This window comes from Marmota marmota, unplaced genomic scaffold (genome assembly GCF_001458135.2).
Source record: "Marmota marmota marmota unplaced genomic scaffold, marMar, whole genome shotgun sequence".
NCBI lineage: Eukaryota > Metazoa > Chordata > Mammalia > Rodentia > Sciuridae > Marmota > Marmota marmota.
In genome coordinates this window covers 45,684,694-45,701,227 of record NW_025999990.1, presented here as the reverse complement: position 1 = coordinate 45,701,227, position 16,534 = coordinate 45,684,694, and the positions used below count along the sequence as shown (strand labels likewise).

General features: G+C 35.1%; 2 protein-coding genes across 9 annotated transcripts in view; one reads left to right on the top strand and one right to left on the bottom strand.

Moving 5' to 3' along the window:
* Positions 1-12,099, bottom strand: part of Ndc80 (NDC80 kinetochore complex component) — a 39,152-nt gene extending 27,053 nt beyond the window's left edge. The window contains exons 1-7 of one of the 2 annotated variants that reach the window (XM_015482513.2): positions 11,958-12,099; positions 10,626-10,735; positions 9,225-9,302; positions 7,616-7,739; positions 7,343-7,515; positions 6,055-6,157; positions 693-782 (exon numbers count right to left, since the gene is read on the bottom strand). In XM_015482513.2, the coding sequence (XP_015337999.1) occupies positions 693-782; positions 6,055-6,157; positions 7,343-7,515; positions 7,616-7,739; positions 9,225-9,302; positions 10,626-10,726 (669 nt within the window). In that variant the 5' untranslated portion in view covers positions 10,727-10,735; positions 11,958-12,099. Of the gene's footprint in view, positions 1-692; positions 783-6,054; positions 6,158-7,342; positions 7,516-7,615; positions 7,740-9,224; positions 9,303-10,625; positions 10,736-11,957 lie in introns of those variants that run through there. The other variant, XM_015482515.2, reaches the window with a different exon arrangement.
* A 28-nt stretch (positions 12,100-12,127) lies between these two features.
* The window catches only part of Mettl4 (methyltransferase 4, N6-adenosine), a 29,013-nt gene continuing 24,606 nt past the window's right edge, over positions 12,128-16,534 (top strand). The window contains exons 1-3 of one of the 7 annotated variants that reach the window (XM_048806487.1): positions 12,128-12,234; positions 13,645-14,440; positions 16,122-16,184. In XM_048806487.1, coding sequence (XP_048662444.1) covers positions 14,045-14,440; positions 16,122-16,184 — 459 coding nt within the window. In that variant the 5' untranslated portion in view covers positions 12,128-12,234; positions 13,645-14,044. The other 6 variants (XM_015482511.2, XM_048806483.1, XM_048806484.1 and 3 more) reach the window with 6 other exon arrangements.

The following is a 16,534-nucleotide window of genomic DNA, read 5'->3' as shown; positions in this document are numbered from 1 at the left end:
TAATAGGTGGTAATTATATTTGGGTGAAACTGAGGTACAACTAAATGTAGTTGAGCACACATATTGCAATGTGGGAGAACTCTCTCTAGGGTAAGATCAAAGGCTTTCCAGAAGCAGTTCCAGCTGGGATCACTGCTGATGTAGTTAAGGGCATGCATATTCTTGCTCAAAAAAGGGCAGTAATAACACATCAGTTGATATATCTCTGAACTACTGACCAGGCAGTAATAAAAGATGAGAATGGAATTATTTCCACTCTCTTTTGGTGATAAAGGCTCCAAAGAGTGAAGGTTAAAATTAGAGATAGAAAGCTTTTCTTCTAGGGGCCCGTGTGGTAATTGATCTTTTATGTATACTGGGAACACAAGTGCATAATCTCAACATTTAAAAGTTATTCCTTGGATCTAGTATTTATTCCATTTAGATATATAGATTGGCATATTTTAGGAAATGGGGGAGGGGAGGCTTGTCACACAGCTTAGGTTCCAGTAAAGTATATAGTTCTATAAAAAGTGCATGGTAAGTGACAATATGTCTAAACTAAAAAGTCAGAACAAAATAAAGAACCTATGTGTAATATTCTAAGATTCAATTTGTTATCCTTTGTATTAACAAATACATTAAAATATTATTAATATTTTCATTCTATAAGAGGAGGAAAAGATATATAAAACATATATAAAACATTTTACCTTATTATGTATAATTCCATCTTCAGTTTCTTCTCCCCATGGCTGTCCATCATCAAATAAAGGTGAGCTTTCTTTCATGGCAGTATATATCTAGTTAGCAAATAAACAACGTAGTAAGTTGATTGTCTAGATGTGAAAAACATGGCTTTCATGTTTGTCAATTTTTAGGGTAGGGTGGTTCTGGGAATTGAACCCAGAAGCTCTTTACCATGAAACTATATTCCTAGTCCTTTTTATTTTTTTAAGATAGGATCCCATGAAGTTACTTAGGGCCTCATGGAGTTCCTAAGGCAGGCCTTAAACTTGTGATCCTCCTGTCTGAGCCCCTGAGCTGCTGGAATTATAGGTGTGCTCCAATGTTCCTGGCTCACATTTTTTTTTTAATAGTTTTTGTTTTAGTTGTAGGTGGACACAATATCTTTCATTTTATTTTTATGTGGTGCCAGGTATAAAACCCAGTGCCTCACATATACTATGCCAAGTGTTCTACCATTAATTCACCACCCTGGCCCCTCAAATTTGTTTTTTAGTGTCATTTTTAGAAGCTTTTAATTGCATGACTGAAAGTTTGTTTTTCTGGGATATTATATTGAATCTTAAAACATGATCCTTGAAATTTTAGTAAAAAATCCCTTAAAATTTTGGAAAGAAGTGCTCCACATTTAGTTCTTCTCCATAGATAAAAACATGGGATCCTTATACAGCTATTAATCTATTGAGAATATACACATTTTAATGCAACTCTAAGAATCTAAATCAGAACTGCCATAGAAAAGGTGAACTAATAATTATTTCTTTTGAGTTCAATTTTGGTAAATCTCATGTATAAATATGAACTTTAGATTGAATTTTACAATATATAATTTCAGAAATACTACAATTATTGAAATTTGAAAGTAATAAATGAAGGTGGTTTTTGGTGGGAAATTTTCTTTTCCTGGGACTTATATACAGGATTTTGGGAAGACACTGTTCTTAGCCCAGAGTTGCCTGTCCTTCTACCCTTTCCCTAATCTCAAGGCACTGAAGACTTTCTGTAAGTCTAGGGTGGACGCAGGGAGCTCTATCAATTCATTCTTTGCCTTGTCTTTCATTGACAGGGCCTCAGGTGACAGTCTGGTTTAATGAAGTCTGAGAGACATGTACGACAGAGCCCAAGAAAACAACAGAAGTTTCTACCTTGTCATTAGGATAAAGAAGTTTCTGCTGCCTTGTGAAATGTCCTTGTGAAAACTGTTACTACTCTGCAAGGTTCAAGGAGAGCATACACAGACAGATTCTCCAGGAACTATAGAAACCTCAACTGCAAGGACTGACAGTTTTAAAATGAGAAGATTTGGTTGAAATAGTTGCAACTTGAAATTGTACAGAGATAAAAAGAAATATAGCTAGGCATGATGGTACACACCTATAATCCCAGCAATTTGAGAGGATAAAGGAGAAGAATTATGAATCCAAGGCCAGCATAGGCAACTTAGTGAGACCTTATCTCAAAATAAAAAATAAAACAGCTGGGATGTGACCCAGTGCTAACGCATAACATTTTATGGTTTAATAGAAATTTCCTTAAGTTCAAGTTCAGTCTCCAGTACAGCAAATACACTTGAGGCATTTTTTTCAGCTAAAGATTACATTTTTTTTCAAAATACTACCACTTCTCAAGATTGTGAAACTTCAGGCAGAAAACCTGCAGAGGGATATGAGATAAGCCAGGCTCTGCCCCCTTGATCATTAAACAAAGGCTAGCAGGGAACTCTAGGGGCACATACAACCCTCCTATTCATGGTCATCAGTAGAGGAGACAGGGGACTTTTTAAACTACTGCCACTCAAACCGATTATGTGCCAAGCTCTGAAAGGAGGCATAGAGAGAATGAAAGAAGAAACCAAACTTTATGAAATATTAACAAGCAATTTGGGAGTGTAGCAAAAGAATAATAAACAATGAACAAACAGAGGTTATTAGGAAACCAGGTCAAGAGAAAAAGAATACTCTCAATAGATCCTGCAAAAGCATACAACAACCTTTACCCATTCCTGGTTAAAGCAGATGAACTTCAACACGAAAAACATTATCTCTATCTTAATACATTAAAACTAAATAATAAAACTGAAGGAGCAAAAGAGATAGGAAAAAAGAGATTGACTACTTTTCCAAATGATGAGACTGAATATCATCAAGATAGAAATCCCCTCCCCCCAATGTATCTATGAATTCAATGTGATGTCAATGGGGAGCAAAAGCAAAATGGCTTTAAAAGTGAGGATCTGAGAATAGCTAGATAACTTGTGAAAAGCAATAAAAATCTGCCTCTACTACATAAAATATGTTAGAAAGCAAAGCAATTAGAATGCTCATGATGCAGGGATAGGAGAAAAGAAAAAACAGATCTAAGAATACATTGAGAACAGCTCCAAATTGTTGGGAAACGATAGGTTATTCAGTAAATGTTACTAAGATATGTGAGTGAGTTATTTAAAAAATAATGCTTTCTCTTTCTTAAGCTAAAATAAATTGCAGAGGGATAAAGATTTCAAACAACACAAAGCTGGGTGTGTTGGCATACACCTGTAGTCCAGCTATCTGGGAGGCTGATCACATGAGCCTTGGATTTTGAGACAAGACTGGGCAACACAGTGAGACCTTGTCTCAAAAAAAGAAAAAAACAAAAAACAGAAAACAAAAAAATGAACAACAATACAAAGAAGCCATAAAAGTACTAGGGAAAATAACTGGAGGCATTAAAAAAAAAAAAAAAAAAGAACAAACAAACAAAAAAACACCAGGGAATAAAGGAGGCCTTCCCAGGTGTGACTAAAATTCTAAGATTAAATGGGAAAGACAATTAGAACAAGAAACCTATAGTGTCTCATGGATTCTATGTTGCTGCAGTGTTCAATTTTATCACATTGAGAAAAGCAAGATAGGAAAGAGGGGATTCCAACCTAAATAATGGGCTTGGAGGCATCTCAAGAGATCTCTTTTTCTAGCTGGATGCAGTGTCTGTAATCCCAGCAACTCAGGAGGCTGAGGTGGGAGGATCACAAATTGGAGTCCAGCCTGGGCAATTTAACAAGACTGTTTCAAAATAAGTTATAAAAAGGGCTGAGAATGAAGCCCAGTGCTCCAATGCTTGCCTGGAATGTGTGAGGCCCTAGATGGACATCCCAGTACTGTCCAAAAAAGAGGTCTCTCTCTGACCAGTCACAGCAGTTCCTGTACATCTGGAGATGTTATCTCACAACCACATAACAAAATCCTAAGACGCTTAGGCAAATAAGGTTGAAGTATTCCAGCGCTAATAGGGATACCTGATAGCGAGAATGCAGAGGTGGTTACCATGTCCGTGGGGTATGTGAGACAAGTTAAATGTATAAATGTTATATATAAAGTCCAATAATTTGTGCTTTATTAATGGGCGCTGGTATTGGATTTCTATTCTTTTTTTTTTTTGACAACTGCTGATGCTCCATGTACTAGCATGGTTCTTGGGTCAAAATCCATCTACCCACTGCCTACTTACATTTACTTAAGGGCTTTTGGTGACCAAGAGAATGTCAGGGGACCATACTGGTTTTAAGAATTCTATTGCTAAGTAGGACAGGAAACTCAGAAGCTACAAAAGGAAGAGACTAGATAAAAATTCATAATTCAGAATAGTCAAAACAGAGTACATAAAATCAAAAGGAAAATAAAATAATATAATAATAATATAAAATAATATAGACAGGGGCTAATTTCTTTAACTTATGTTATTATTTTTTTCTAGTGCTAGGGATGGAAGCCAGGGTCTCATGTATGCTAGGCAAGTGGTCTACCACTGAGCTATACCTTCAGCCCTAAATGAATCATTTTTGCACTACACAATGGCAATCTTGGGTTGGATATAGCTCAATGATAGACTGTTTACCTAACAATCACCTGGAATTGATCCCTAAACACAGTTAAAACAAACGACAACAACAAAAAACAAATAAAATAGCAAAAAATGCAAATATGAAAATATTAGTGATCTTTTTTTTGCTTGTTATGTTGCCAACTATTAAAAACAATGCAGCTGGAAGTATAGATTAGTTGCAGAGTGCTTGCCTAGCATGTGAGGCACTAGGTTTGATTCTTAGCACCCCATATAAATAAATAAAAAATAAAGATCCATTAACTTAAAAAATTAACAAAAACAACAAAAAATACACATACTAAAACAAGCTATTTTTCAGCTCCCAAATTGGTGGATTTTGATAGTAATGCCTATGATATAGGAAAAGGAGTATGTTCACACATTGTTGAGTATTTAATGAAACAAGTTTCCTGGAGGGAATTTGTCAATATATAAAAGAAAATACAGTCATGCATCACCTAATGATGGGGACACATTCTGAGAAATGCATTGGTCAATTCTGTCTTTGTGCAAACATCATAGTGTACTTACATACACCTAGATGGTATTGGTCAATCACTTGACATGGCCTCTTGATCCAATCAAGAAATGTGGTAAACACAAGATGCATGAGGCTGCTGCCTGCATAACATGGCACACTGTTTTATAGTAAACATTTTTAAAAATGAGTAGGTAACTTTAAAGTAACAATAAAAAGTATGGTATAGTAAGTACTTAATTCAGTCACAAAGCATAGTAGCCTTGTTTATACCAGCAACACCATAAAAATGTGAGTAATGCTTAACAACATATAATAAGTAATGCTTAATATAAAAAAAGCTTATATTAATATGGTAAAAATAATATCTCAAAGTGATAGAAAATTTTCAGGTCTACGATAGATTTATGGGGCTATTGTTATAAATGCTATCACTGACTGATATGTCATTATGTGGCACATGACTGTACATACTTTGCAAAGTAATAAAGCATTTTTAAAACCATACCCAGGATGGGGGTACGACTTAGTTATTTAGTATGCTTGAGGCCCAGGCTTCAATCCCCAGCCCCACAAAAACAAATAAAAAATTAAAACCAAAAGAAATGCTTTAAGTTGTCTCTAAACTGAGAGATTATGGGTACATCATTCAGTATTTTCTAAAACTTTTTACAATAAATACTGATTTTAGTTTTAAAACAGGAGAAACTGAATTTCATGAGGGAAAATAAAAAAAAAATCAATTTCCTATTGATTCATTTTAATTTAAACTGTAAAACCTCATGAAAATGAATAACCTCTTTGCCAACACGAACTTTATCTCCCTCACCTCTCATGACATATGTTGATAGTCTCAGGAACTTAAATGCACTTTGAAAAATGAAAACTTTGAAGCAGACTTGAGATAAGTGGCAAAAGCAAGACTACCTTTTAGAGAAAAAACCCAAACTTTCCTATGTATACATTCAAAAGGTGAAACCAAATACCTTGATGCAGTCTATTAGCCAAACCAAGGCTGCTACAATGTGAGGCCAGGTATGTGGGGCTCCCACTGTGTACATGGAACTTTTGGACAGTGCAAAAGGATACCTGCGGGGGGGGGGACAAAAAAAAAAAGCTTATATTAATATGGTAAAAATAATGGGCAAATTAAGCAAGAAGTTACGTTTTTAAAATTCCCCACATTCCATTATTTTAACTTGTTTAGAAAATATTTTATTGCGATTCTGTGCTAGTCATCTAACTCTCCAAAATGATTTTGTGTATTTTTGGTTTCTTCTCTGCACATTAATTTGTATTTATAAGCCCTTAATATGTGGAATTTGATTTATAATCAGCCATGTTGGAGTCCTAGCAAAAGATCTTTTGTTTCCCTAAATTCAATAAACCACCTGTAAGAACTACTCATCCCCAAATCCAACACTGTGCTTACTCTATTTAGCTCTTTCCAAATTCATATTCACTCCATCAGACCTCAATGCTGTTGTTTTTGTTTCCATAAAATCTGTGGTAACCAGGGCTGGGGTTATGGCTCAGCAGTAGAGCACTCGCCTAGCATGTGCAAGGTGCTGGGTTCGATCCTCAGCACTACATAAAAATAAATTAAAATAAATGTATTGTGTTCAACTACAACTAAATAAAATATTTATTAAAAAAAAAACAAAACAAAAAACCTGTGGTAACCAGCATGTACTTTCTACCCCATCACTTCGGAAGTTTAGGGCCTCATGCTCTATCACATGTAGTTCTGTACTAACTTACTGCTATGGTGTGAATGTTCATCTCCCAGAATTCATGGATTGGAAACTTAATCCATAAAGTCAGATGTTAATGATATTCAGAGGTGGGACTTTTGGGAGGTGACTGGCAGAGCCTTCATGAATGGATTAATCCATCTAGAGGAATGTTATTGAGGGAGTGGCTTATTATAAAAGTCAGATCTCTCTGACACATTTGTATTGTTTTGCCATGTGATACCCTCTTCCATGTCATGATCCAGCCCTCACAAGGTACAGAGCAGATGCTGACACCATGCTTTTGGGTTTTCTAACCCCCTAGACCATGAGCTAAATAAATGCCTGTTCTTTATAAGTCAAACACGAAACAGACTAATATATCCACAGTATAATTCCTCTTCTATTCATTCTATATGTTTTGTTCACAGTAATCATCATAAAACATGTTACTTTTCTAACTCAAACATTAAATTTATTGAATTTGGTTTTTAGGTTCCAATAATTTCCCCAGACTAAGAAATATTAATAATGTTCATACCCAAGGTCTTTAAAGATTCTTGGAACCTCTTCTTCAAATTTTGTGTCAGGAAGTTCATATGAAGGGCACAGGAAGCCATAAAGAAAAGTGAAGATCTTCAGGAAGTCTTTAACAGATGGAGCTTGTAGAGATTTCATGGATACACTATATGCATAACCATTTTCTGTAAGAAACTACAATAACTTTTATGAAACATCAAACATTTTGTCATAATAAAATTATTGGAAAATACCTAAAAGGACATTCACAATTATTATTTGAATTATAAAATACCTCACAGAGTTGTCGAATACACTGCTGAATGAATGCTTTGTCATTAAGTGGTCTTGGGTCCTTGACTTTTTCAGAACTGGAAAATATGCCAATTTGACTATTCCGGGATCCATGTCCACTAGTTCTGGAAACACAGTTTTAAAAGTCAAAGATATTTCTTTCTGTGGTCAAGTCTAAGTTGTTGCTGTTGTTATTATTATTATTATTATTTTTAACATTGGCACCAAGCATTAAAGTTTAATTTTTTAATCCTTATTTACTTAAACAGAATTCTATTATTTAAAGTAGAGAGAGCTGGGCGTGATGGTGCATGCCTGTAATCTCAGCGGCTCAGGAGGCTGTGGCAAGAGGATCATGAGTTCAAAGCTAGCCTTAGTAAAAGTGAGGTACTAAGAAACTTGGTGAGACTCTGTCTCTAAATAAAATACAATAGGGCTGGGGATGTGGCTCAGTGGTTGAATGCCCCGGGTTCAATTCCCAGTACTAAATAAATAAACAAGTAAGCAAATAAATAAAGTAAAGAGAATGTAAAATATGAAGTTATAACAGTTAAAAGAAAATTTAGATATAAAATAAGGCAGGGATAAAAATACACTGATACTTTTCATTAACAACACATACACTCTCCTCTAATGTGTACTGAGTCCACAAGATCTTCTGCACCAACTGTTCTACACGTTTATTCAATAACCCAAGTCCTTGTGCTTTTATTTACCCCTCCATAATTGCTCCCTGAAACTCATCATTTCTCACTATTTCTTGTGGGAAATCTGCCTTTGGAGATTAAGAGTTAACACAGAAAAGCACTTAATATCTGGGCTTTAGAAATGCTCAACAAATGTTAGATCTTATAAATATTATCATCTCCTTCAATCAATCCTCAAAACTGCCTTGTGAGGATACACTGTTTTTGTCTCCAGCCATCATGTCTGGCCAGACCTTTTTATTTTGAGAGAGGGTCTTGCTAAGTTATTGAGGTTGGCCTAGAACTTGTGATCTATGATCTACCTCAGCTGGGTGCTGGGATTACAGGTATGTACCACTGTGCCTGGCTCATTTTATCCATGAGTGTATAGTGAAGTTTTCCAGAGGCTGGCTATAAGATGCATCATATTCTAATAGACTGCAGAAGCAGATATGAGAATCTACCTATCTTCTATAAAGCCACATATTAAAAGAGATTTGCAAAACTGGAAAACAATGTCACTCTTCTCTCTGAAATAGTTTTGTTTTTGGAAACATGTTTTTTAACATTAAAAACACATTATTTATTTTACTATGTAGTAGTCTTATTGCTATTTTAAATTGAATTAATATATATATTTTAAAATCTTCGCAGTGTTAATTTTTAAATGGCTAATATTGATAGATAAAGCCCATACAACAAATGCTCCTTGGAGTTCTCATTAAGAGTATGAAAAAGATGAGACTCAAATGTGGGATTAGTTCCTCATTTTATAATCTATGATTCTATAGTATTTGAGTGCTAGGTATAGAACTTCCAATTATTCACATGTAACAATAAAATAGTGATCTGAATGGGTTAATTTATCTCTTATTACCATCTAAAGCAGATATAACCTAAAAATTTAATCATTTAAAACATTACCTTTTACCAAATATAGAGACTTTTCTTTCAGATGCAGGTTTATTTATACTCAACTTTCCAAAGGCTGGTTTCTCTTTGCTTTAAGAAAAACAGAAAACAACACTTTAAAATAAATACAAGAAATAATCAGCTCAAGAAACTTTTGGAAATATGTTGGAATAAATACCTCCTCCCTATTACTGATAAAATTATTCAGAATCATGAAAAATTTTAGCAGTAACCACAGCTGTTATGATAGGGATGGGCTAAAAGTATAAATTATAGTACTAAAATATTAAGAAGCAGAACAAAAATCTTATCTACATTATGATTTTATCTTAAAATATGTACATTTAGAGATAACAACCTTACAGAAAAAGGCAAAATGTACAAATAGATATATTCAATCACAGGATGATAGTTACTTTTGAGACTTTTTTCTCTTAAAGCTCACTGTTAGAATGTAGTTGCACTTCATATACAATATTTGAATTACAGACAAAAAAACATTGATGATGGTAACCTTTTTTTAAAAATATTTATTTATTTTTTTTAGTTTTCAGCGAGCACAACATCTTTGTATGTGGTGCTGAGGATCGAACCTGGGCCGCACGCATGCCAGGCGAGCGTGCTACTGCTTGAGCCACATCCCCAGCCCAATGGTAACCTTTTCACACCTAATACAATTCAATACCTAAAATCTTTTGGTGTAATGTACAACAAAATATTCTGTTAAAGTATTCAGAAGGAAAATAAATATTTCACATTTCTGAAAGTATAGAAACTCACAGTACGTTAAACCTAAATAATTTAAGAACAGCCCGCAAGTAACTTGTACCTAAGTATTAGAGAAGAATTGATACAACTCTACAGTGGCTTATAGTGTTCTTCTGTCAACTCCAAGAACATCAATTATAGAGGAAAAAAATACAGTTTATATAGCAAGTTCATTTGGGCACTGTTTTCCCTGTGAGTCTTTGAAAAAGTGTTGTTCTGTAGGTTGCTATTACATTTTAGCTTATCATCAGAGCAAATAACATTGCTTTGATTTGATGAAGAACTTTGTTTTAGTTGGAAACATCTCGGTAAATTTAAAGTCACAGCACAAGACCTGCTTAAACAAGAAGCTGTATAATAAAAGAAGATCCCACCATTATGTACAACTATAATGTACCAATTAAAAATATGAAAAACAATTATAAAAGAGGATTTGGGAATTTAAGAAACACTGGTATCAGGCCTAGTGCCTAGTATTGTTGATCCCAAATATTGTATCACTGGGAACAGATAGGATTCACTAACACATTACACAGACTACATCTTTATATTAACTATTTTATAATTTCTTTGCCTAAGACAAAAACAAAAACAAAAACAACAAAACAAAAAACACAGATTAGGACCACAGATGGCAGCACTTACGTTTGAGGAGTATAAAGGCCTTGTTTATTCATGTCCTGAGATCTTAACTCTTGCATAGAGAGGCGGCCGGCACCACCGGTGGAAAATGAACTGCGCTTCATGCTTATGAACTACATTCATGAATTCAGTATTAGAAAAATGTTCCATATTTAGAACAAAAGTAGACTAGGCAATAACTAATATCTTTATCCTCAAATATAAAAGCAACTAGGTTCATCTTCAAGATAATCTTTCCCCTTCTTGTTCCTGTACACCGAGGTCTGCAAAGAATACCTATTTAAATTCATTTTAAAATATTCTACACACAATTTACTAACTGCCCTACCATGCACAAGGGAGTGTGTCAGGTAACACAGGCAATACAAAGAATAATATCTGATCCCTGCCTTCACAAGAATATCCATGGTAGCAAAATTCCTGAAAATTAACCTTGACCACTCATTGTTGTTGGCAAGTCAGAGGCTGAAGAACCACCTCAATTTCCCTTATTCCCCTCAAAACATTTCCTTACTTTTGTTTCAAAGAATGGAATTATTGTGTTTTCTTTTCCCAAAGTCAATATTTCCTGCTTTATGCTTAACCTATTGTTTCACAGTTTATAATCAATCACTGTCCTTCTGATTCCTATGTTCCCTTCAAAAACGATAAGTCATCTATCCACAACATGATCTATAAGCTGCTTCCATTTTCAAAACACATTAGCATCTCATTGTTTTTACATCTACTTAAAAGATTTTCCCCTTGGATATTCAGGATTGACAATATTGTATCCTATCTGAACTCTGCAGCATTAGACACTACCTACTTAGCCTTCTCAGATCCTGCCCTGGCATCCAGGAAATTGTACACTCGTGGTCATCCTATTACTTTTCGGGGCCCACATTCCTCTTTTATACTGATTACACTCTTTCTTTCTTGATTTTGGCTACTTACTTCTTCTCCTTCCACGTACACTTGTTCTATCTATTCCATTTTCCCGCTCTCCTCTATGTCTATTCCAAATCTCCACTTAAAATGTACTCTCAAGATTTAAGATTAAGACTTGGAGACTTCCTCCTTACACAGCCACTAAGATGCTACAATACTCACAACAACAGTTCCTCTCTTGTCCTTCTCTTCACACCCTCTTCCCTCGCTCCAGTCTCTATCCTCTACAGAGTCCCCTAGTTTCTTCCCTCCTTCCCGGAAAAATCGTTGCTAGTTTAAATTTATTGGACTCAGATTCGGCCCTAGGCCTCTCGCGGCAGCAAACACTTAAAGATTGCCCCTTTCTATCACTTTCTCCCTCCAGAATAGTTTTGCACTAACAAAGAACTGAATGTTATTAGTTACCTTTCTTCCAGTTTCCTGACAAGGCTCAGCGGACGAATGGACGAATCTCTGTATTTTGTGTAATTACTCTTCGCTACATACTAATACGCCGCCAAAACAAGAGCTTCTGCCTCCGACCGCCCAGACGGTTTGAATTTTAAAAATCTCCGCCGGGGTTGACGTCATCACGCTTACGTAACGCGTAACGCAATTCGTAGGCGCCGCTCTGCGTCGCGGGAACTCTACGTGCTGATGGCGCCTCTCCGCCTCGCGGGCACTCTGAAGCTTTCTCTACCAGGTCTGGATTGACCATCAAAGTTAGCTCTAAAGACCCAAGGTCCCGTGCTACCAAGGAATAGGCTGAGTGCTCTGGGGCGCCGTGGAAATGTTTTCCGTACAGCAACATGGCGGCGCCCATTGAGTCTTAGATTTTTTTTTTTTTTCCTCTTTCCCCTGAAGGATGTGTCTTTCATGACCGCTATTTTGATGCGCGGTGTCTCCATGAAAGTCTGGGAAGGCGGCGGGCACTTTTCTGAAAAGGGAATGGTGAAGCAGGACGTAGTGGCTGCCGAATGTGGGTGCACTCGGCTCCAGGGATCGTACTGGTGTGGCTGCCTCCAGGATTCTGGCTGGAGATTTGACTGCTCGCCACCGTCTGGCGGTCCTCTAGTGGTGGGTGGCCTGTTAGAAGCAGGAAGAATCCTGGGGGCTGGGGGTGACCGGTTGAGGCGGGTGGATGTGAATCAGAGATGTAGCAGAAGGGCAACAAAAAATACCGTGGATTACCTTGCTAAAATAAGACTTCCTCCTTTACCTGAGTTTAAACCCAAAGATTGGTATTGCCCGATAACTGGAAAGTGGTGGGAAATCTCCGAGCGAAAGTTTGGATAGCCGGGTCTTGTAGTAATTGTATCGTTAACTAGCATGTGATTTTGGGGCATATAGCCTGTTTTGTCCGAGTTTCAGTTTTCTCATCTAAATTTCTAGATCTTACTAGCAACGATCTCCTTCCTCACACATGGTGACTATCAAGGGAGAACCAAGGATCGAAAGGATCCCTATTGCCAATACTATCAGTATTTATGTAAGCTGTATGTCAGGCTTTGTGCACAGCATTTCATGTAGATTATCTCTTTTAATTATATAAGCTGAGACACTATAAAAATGATAACATTGAGGCTCTGTGAGATCAAGTAATTCCCTTTGTTAGAAATTTGAATCTAAATGCTATTGTTGGCTGTACTGTTAACTGCTTATTTCTTATTCCGGGCCCTTTTAAGTTCTCTATTACATTTGATTTATAAAGTTATACCCAGAACTATAAACTCTTTTTTTTTTTTTTTAAAGGAAGTTCTGTAAAACCTAGTTACTGGAGGGGAGGGGCTCAGGCTGATAACAAATCTGACCTTCAGCCTTGCAGTTTTGCTAGGATTTAGTGCGTTTTATGTGCTGTTAAAATTGCATTTGTTTTGACTAGATCAATCTTTTAACCCTATTACTCCATTGATACAGTAGTTAAATAGGGCAATGATACTGGGAGAATGGGCTGATTTACTGTGGCAAATGTAGTTTGAACAAAATGGGCTGACCTACTAACAACTCTTTGAAATTCTGTGACCCTCCTCAAGTAGTTATCTAATTAAAAAAGAATGTATTTACTTAGGTAACTAGTATTCTTTCATTTAACAGTGTACTTTCATCTTTTAAGGAATTCAGTGACTTCCTTACATGTGGACATTGTGGCTAGATTCAAGGACCAAGCAAGAAATTTGTGTAAGGCACAGGAAGAAGGAAGATCAAATTGGAATTCCAGATAACATCAAGTTAAAACCTCTTTGGACAAGCTGGCTGAAAAATTTGAATGATCAGCTCTGAAATTAAAAGATTTTATTAAACCATTGCATTTTTTCTTAAGAGCTGCTATATGTTTTAACATATCATGAATGCTTAAATTTGTTTTTTACGCACGTGTCCAGTTTGTATACTTGCATATCAGGTCTGTGTATATGAAGTTTATATTTATTGAAGTATAGGATATTTAAGAAGTTGATCTTCAAAGTTTTGTTTTACTTTTAATTACTAATTTCCAAACTTTTTAAAAGAAAAGAATGTCTGTGGTACACCAGTTGGTACCTGGGTGGTTATTGGATCATCTTTCTTTCATTAATAAGATAAATTATCAACTTTACCAGCATCCTAAGCCTTGTTGCAATAAAAATGAGTCCACTTCTTCTGTTCACTTGGATTGTCTTCAAAAGGATTCTGCATCTTCTTTTGGAGCCTCTGCTCCACTTATTGCTCCTGACTCTATCACTAAGCCAGAAAATGAGGATTCAAGAAATTGTGAAATTCCCCCACAAAAATATGTTTTTAGATCTGAACTATTTAATGTCACCAAACCTTATATAACTCCAGCTGTTCACAAAGAATGTCAACAAAGTAATGAAAAAGAAGATCTATTGAATGGTGTTAAAAAGGAAATCTCCAGTTCTATTATTGGAAAGGTAGAGTTTTAAGAAATATTTATTTTTCTACAGAAAACCCCAATTTTTTATTTTAGTATCTCAAATACCTGTGATTTATTAGGTATAAGGAAGAATCAATAAAGCATAAAAAGGATTTAGCATATCCTAATTTTTAACTTTCCTAACATTCTACCATTCTAGAAGACCAAATTGCACATTTCAAAAGTAAGCAAAATGGGCTTGAAAGTGAGTGTTCTATACATGAATGCTCTGTAAACGGTAAGCTATGGGAATATATTCATTACTCATCCAACAAATGTTTGAGCTTTTTCTATGTGCTATTGTATATAGTGTGGTAAAACAAGAAAAACAGTCCATCCCTCTTGTACCTTATAATTTACTGGAAAAGAATGAAATAGGAAAGCATGTTGAAAATTAGAATAAGGAAAGTAATAAATATAACTTATTACATTATTATAGGTACCTGAAGTAGAAGTTTTGTTATTATGATTTTTTTGTATTGATCGTCTGTGTCAGACACAGAAAAGGAAATATATAGTATTGTCAGATCTCAATACAATAGGAATGTGAGTAATATATCTACTTTTACTAATTCAGACAAATGAACATTTATGAGGGACTTTGCAGTTTAGAGTAAAGACATTACTTTGTAATTTTTAGTCTTTTATGTGGGGCGTGTTCCTCATTTACTATGGAAGATATAGATGAACATATGTAATGAATGTTATCAAGACCAGAAATAAGGTATGCTAAAGCAAATTATATAATATGTACATATTATATAATTATGTGAAAATATATGTTTTATATATTAAAATATATAATAATATAAAAGCACATTTTATAAAATGTATAATATATAAACTTTTTAAAGTCCATTTATTTATTCAGGTAACAAACATTTGTTTGCCTTCCAGGAGTTTGGCACCATGTAAGCACTAGGATTTTAGCAGTAAAAAGTAGATTTTGCTCTGTGTTGCATGATCTTACGTGTTCTTTTCTATGGAGTGTTAGATATACAATGGTGTAAATATATTTGATTTGTACCTAACTCTCTGATTAATCATAAAGAACTATTAAAAGTTCAGTGGAGAGTAGGGCATCCTACAGTAACCAGCTACTTGGGATGCTAAGATAGGAGAATCACTTGACCCTAGGAGTTTGAGACCAGCTTGATCAACATTGTGAGACCTTATCTCAAAAAGAAAAAAGTACAGTGAAACAGTATAATTTCCTTTGATGACAGTACATGGATAGTGCCTCTCAGAAATGAAGACAGTTGAGAATAATTATTATGTATTATATATCATATGTATTAACTGATAGATTATAGTGATAATTGTTCATGCTGAATCATACTTCTGTTTCATGGTTGCTGGAATTATGCTCTTATCATGTGGAACTAGGTCTTATTAATAGCAGATAAGACTGCTGTGACATTTTACATACACACACACACACACCCCACCGCCCCCCTCCCCCCGTTTTTTTTTTTTTTTGAACTTTGGGAAAGCTTACCTCCTTAGTTCATACCCCTTTGCATTGATTTTGACCTCAATAGAAATTATTTCCTCTTGAAGACTGAGATATACAAATATACAATATAGAGTGTGATAAAGAGAAAAGAAATATTAAAATATTTTAAAATATCAATATTGTAATAGATAGCAAATAACTTTGTCATTTATCTGCTTTTCAGAAGCGTAAAAGATGTGTTGTTTTCAATCAAGGTGAATTGGATGCTATGGCATACCATACAAAGGTAGGTATAAAATGTTCATTGATTACATGGGAAGATGCATATGAAGTAATATAAAATAAATGGGTTACATAAAGAAGGATGTTCTTAAAAATTGTTTTGATCAGAGTTAGAAGTTAATAGTGTCTTATTATTACTTTTTTAGTGTAAAATGGTTTAAATCAGTTTTTATCGATACTTCATATGCTTCTATTAGTTTAAACATGTAAACTTATGTAAACTTGTGCTCTTTTAGAAACTATAAAGGCATAGGAAAAAAATATACTGATGTAGTGACAGAAGAAAGCATGAGTAATATGAAGGGTATATTTCTCGAATTTAAACAATGCTGGGCTGGGATTGTGGCTCAGTGG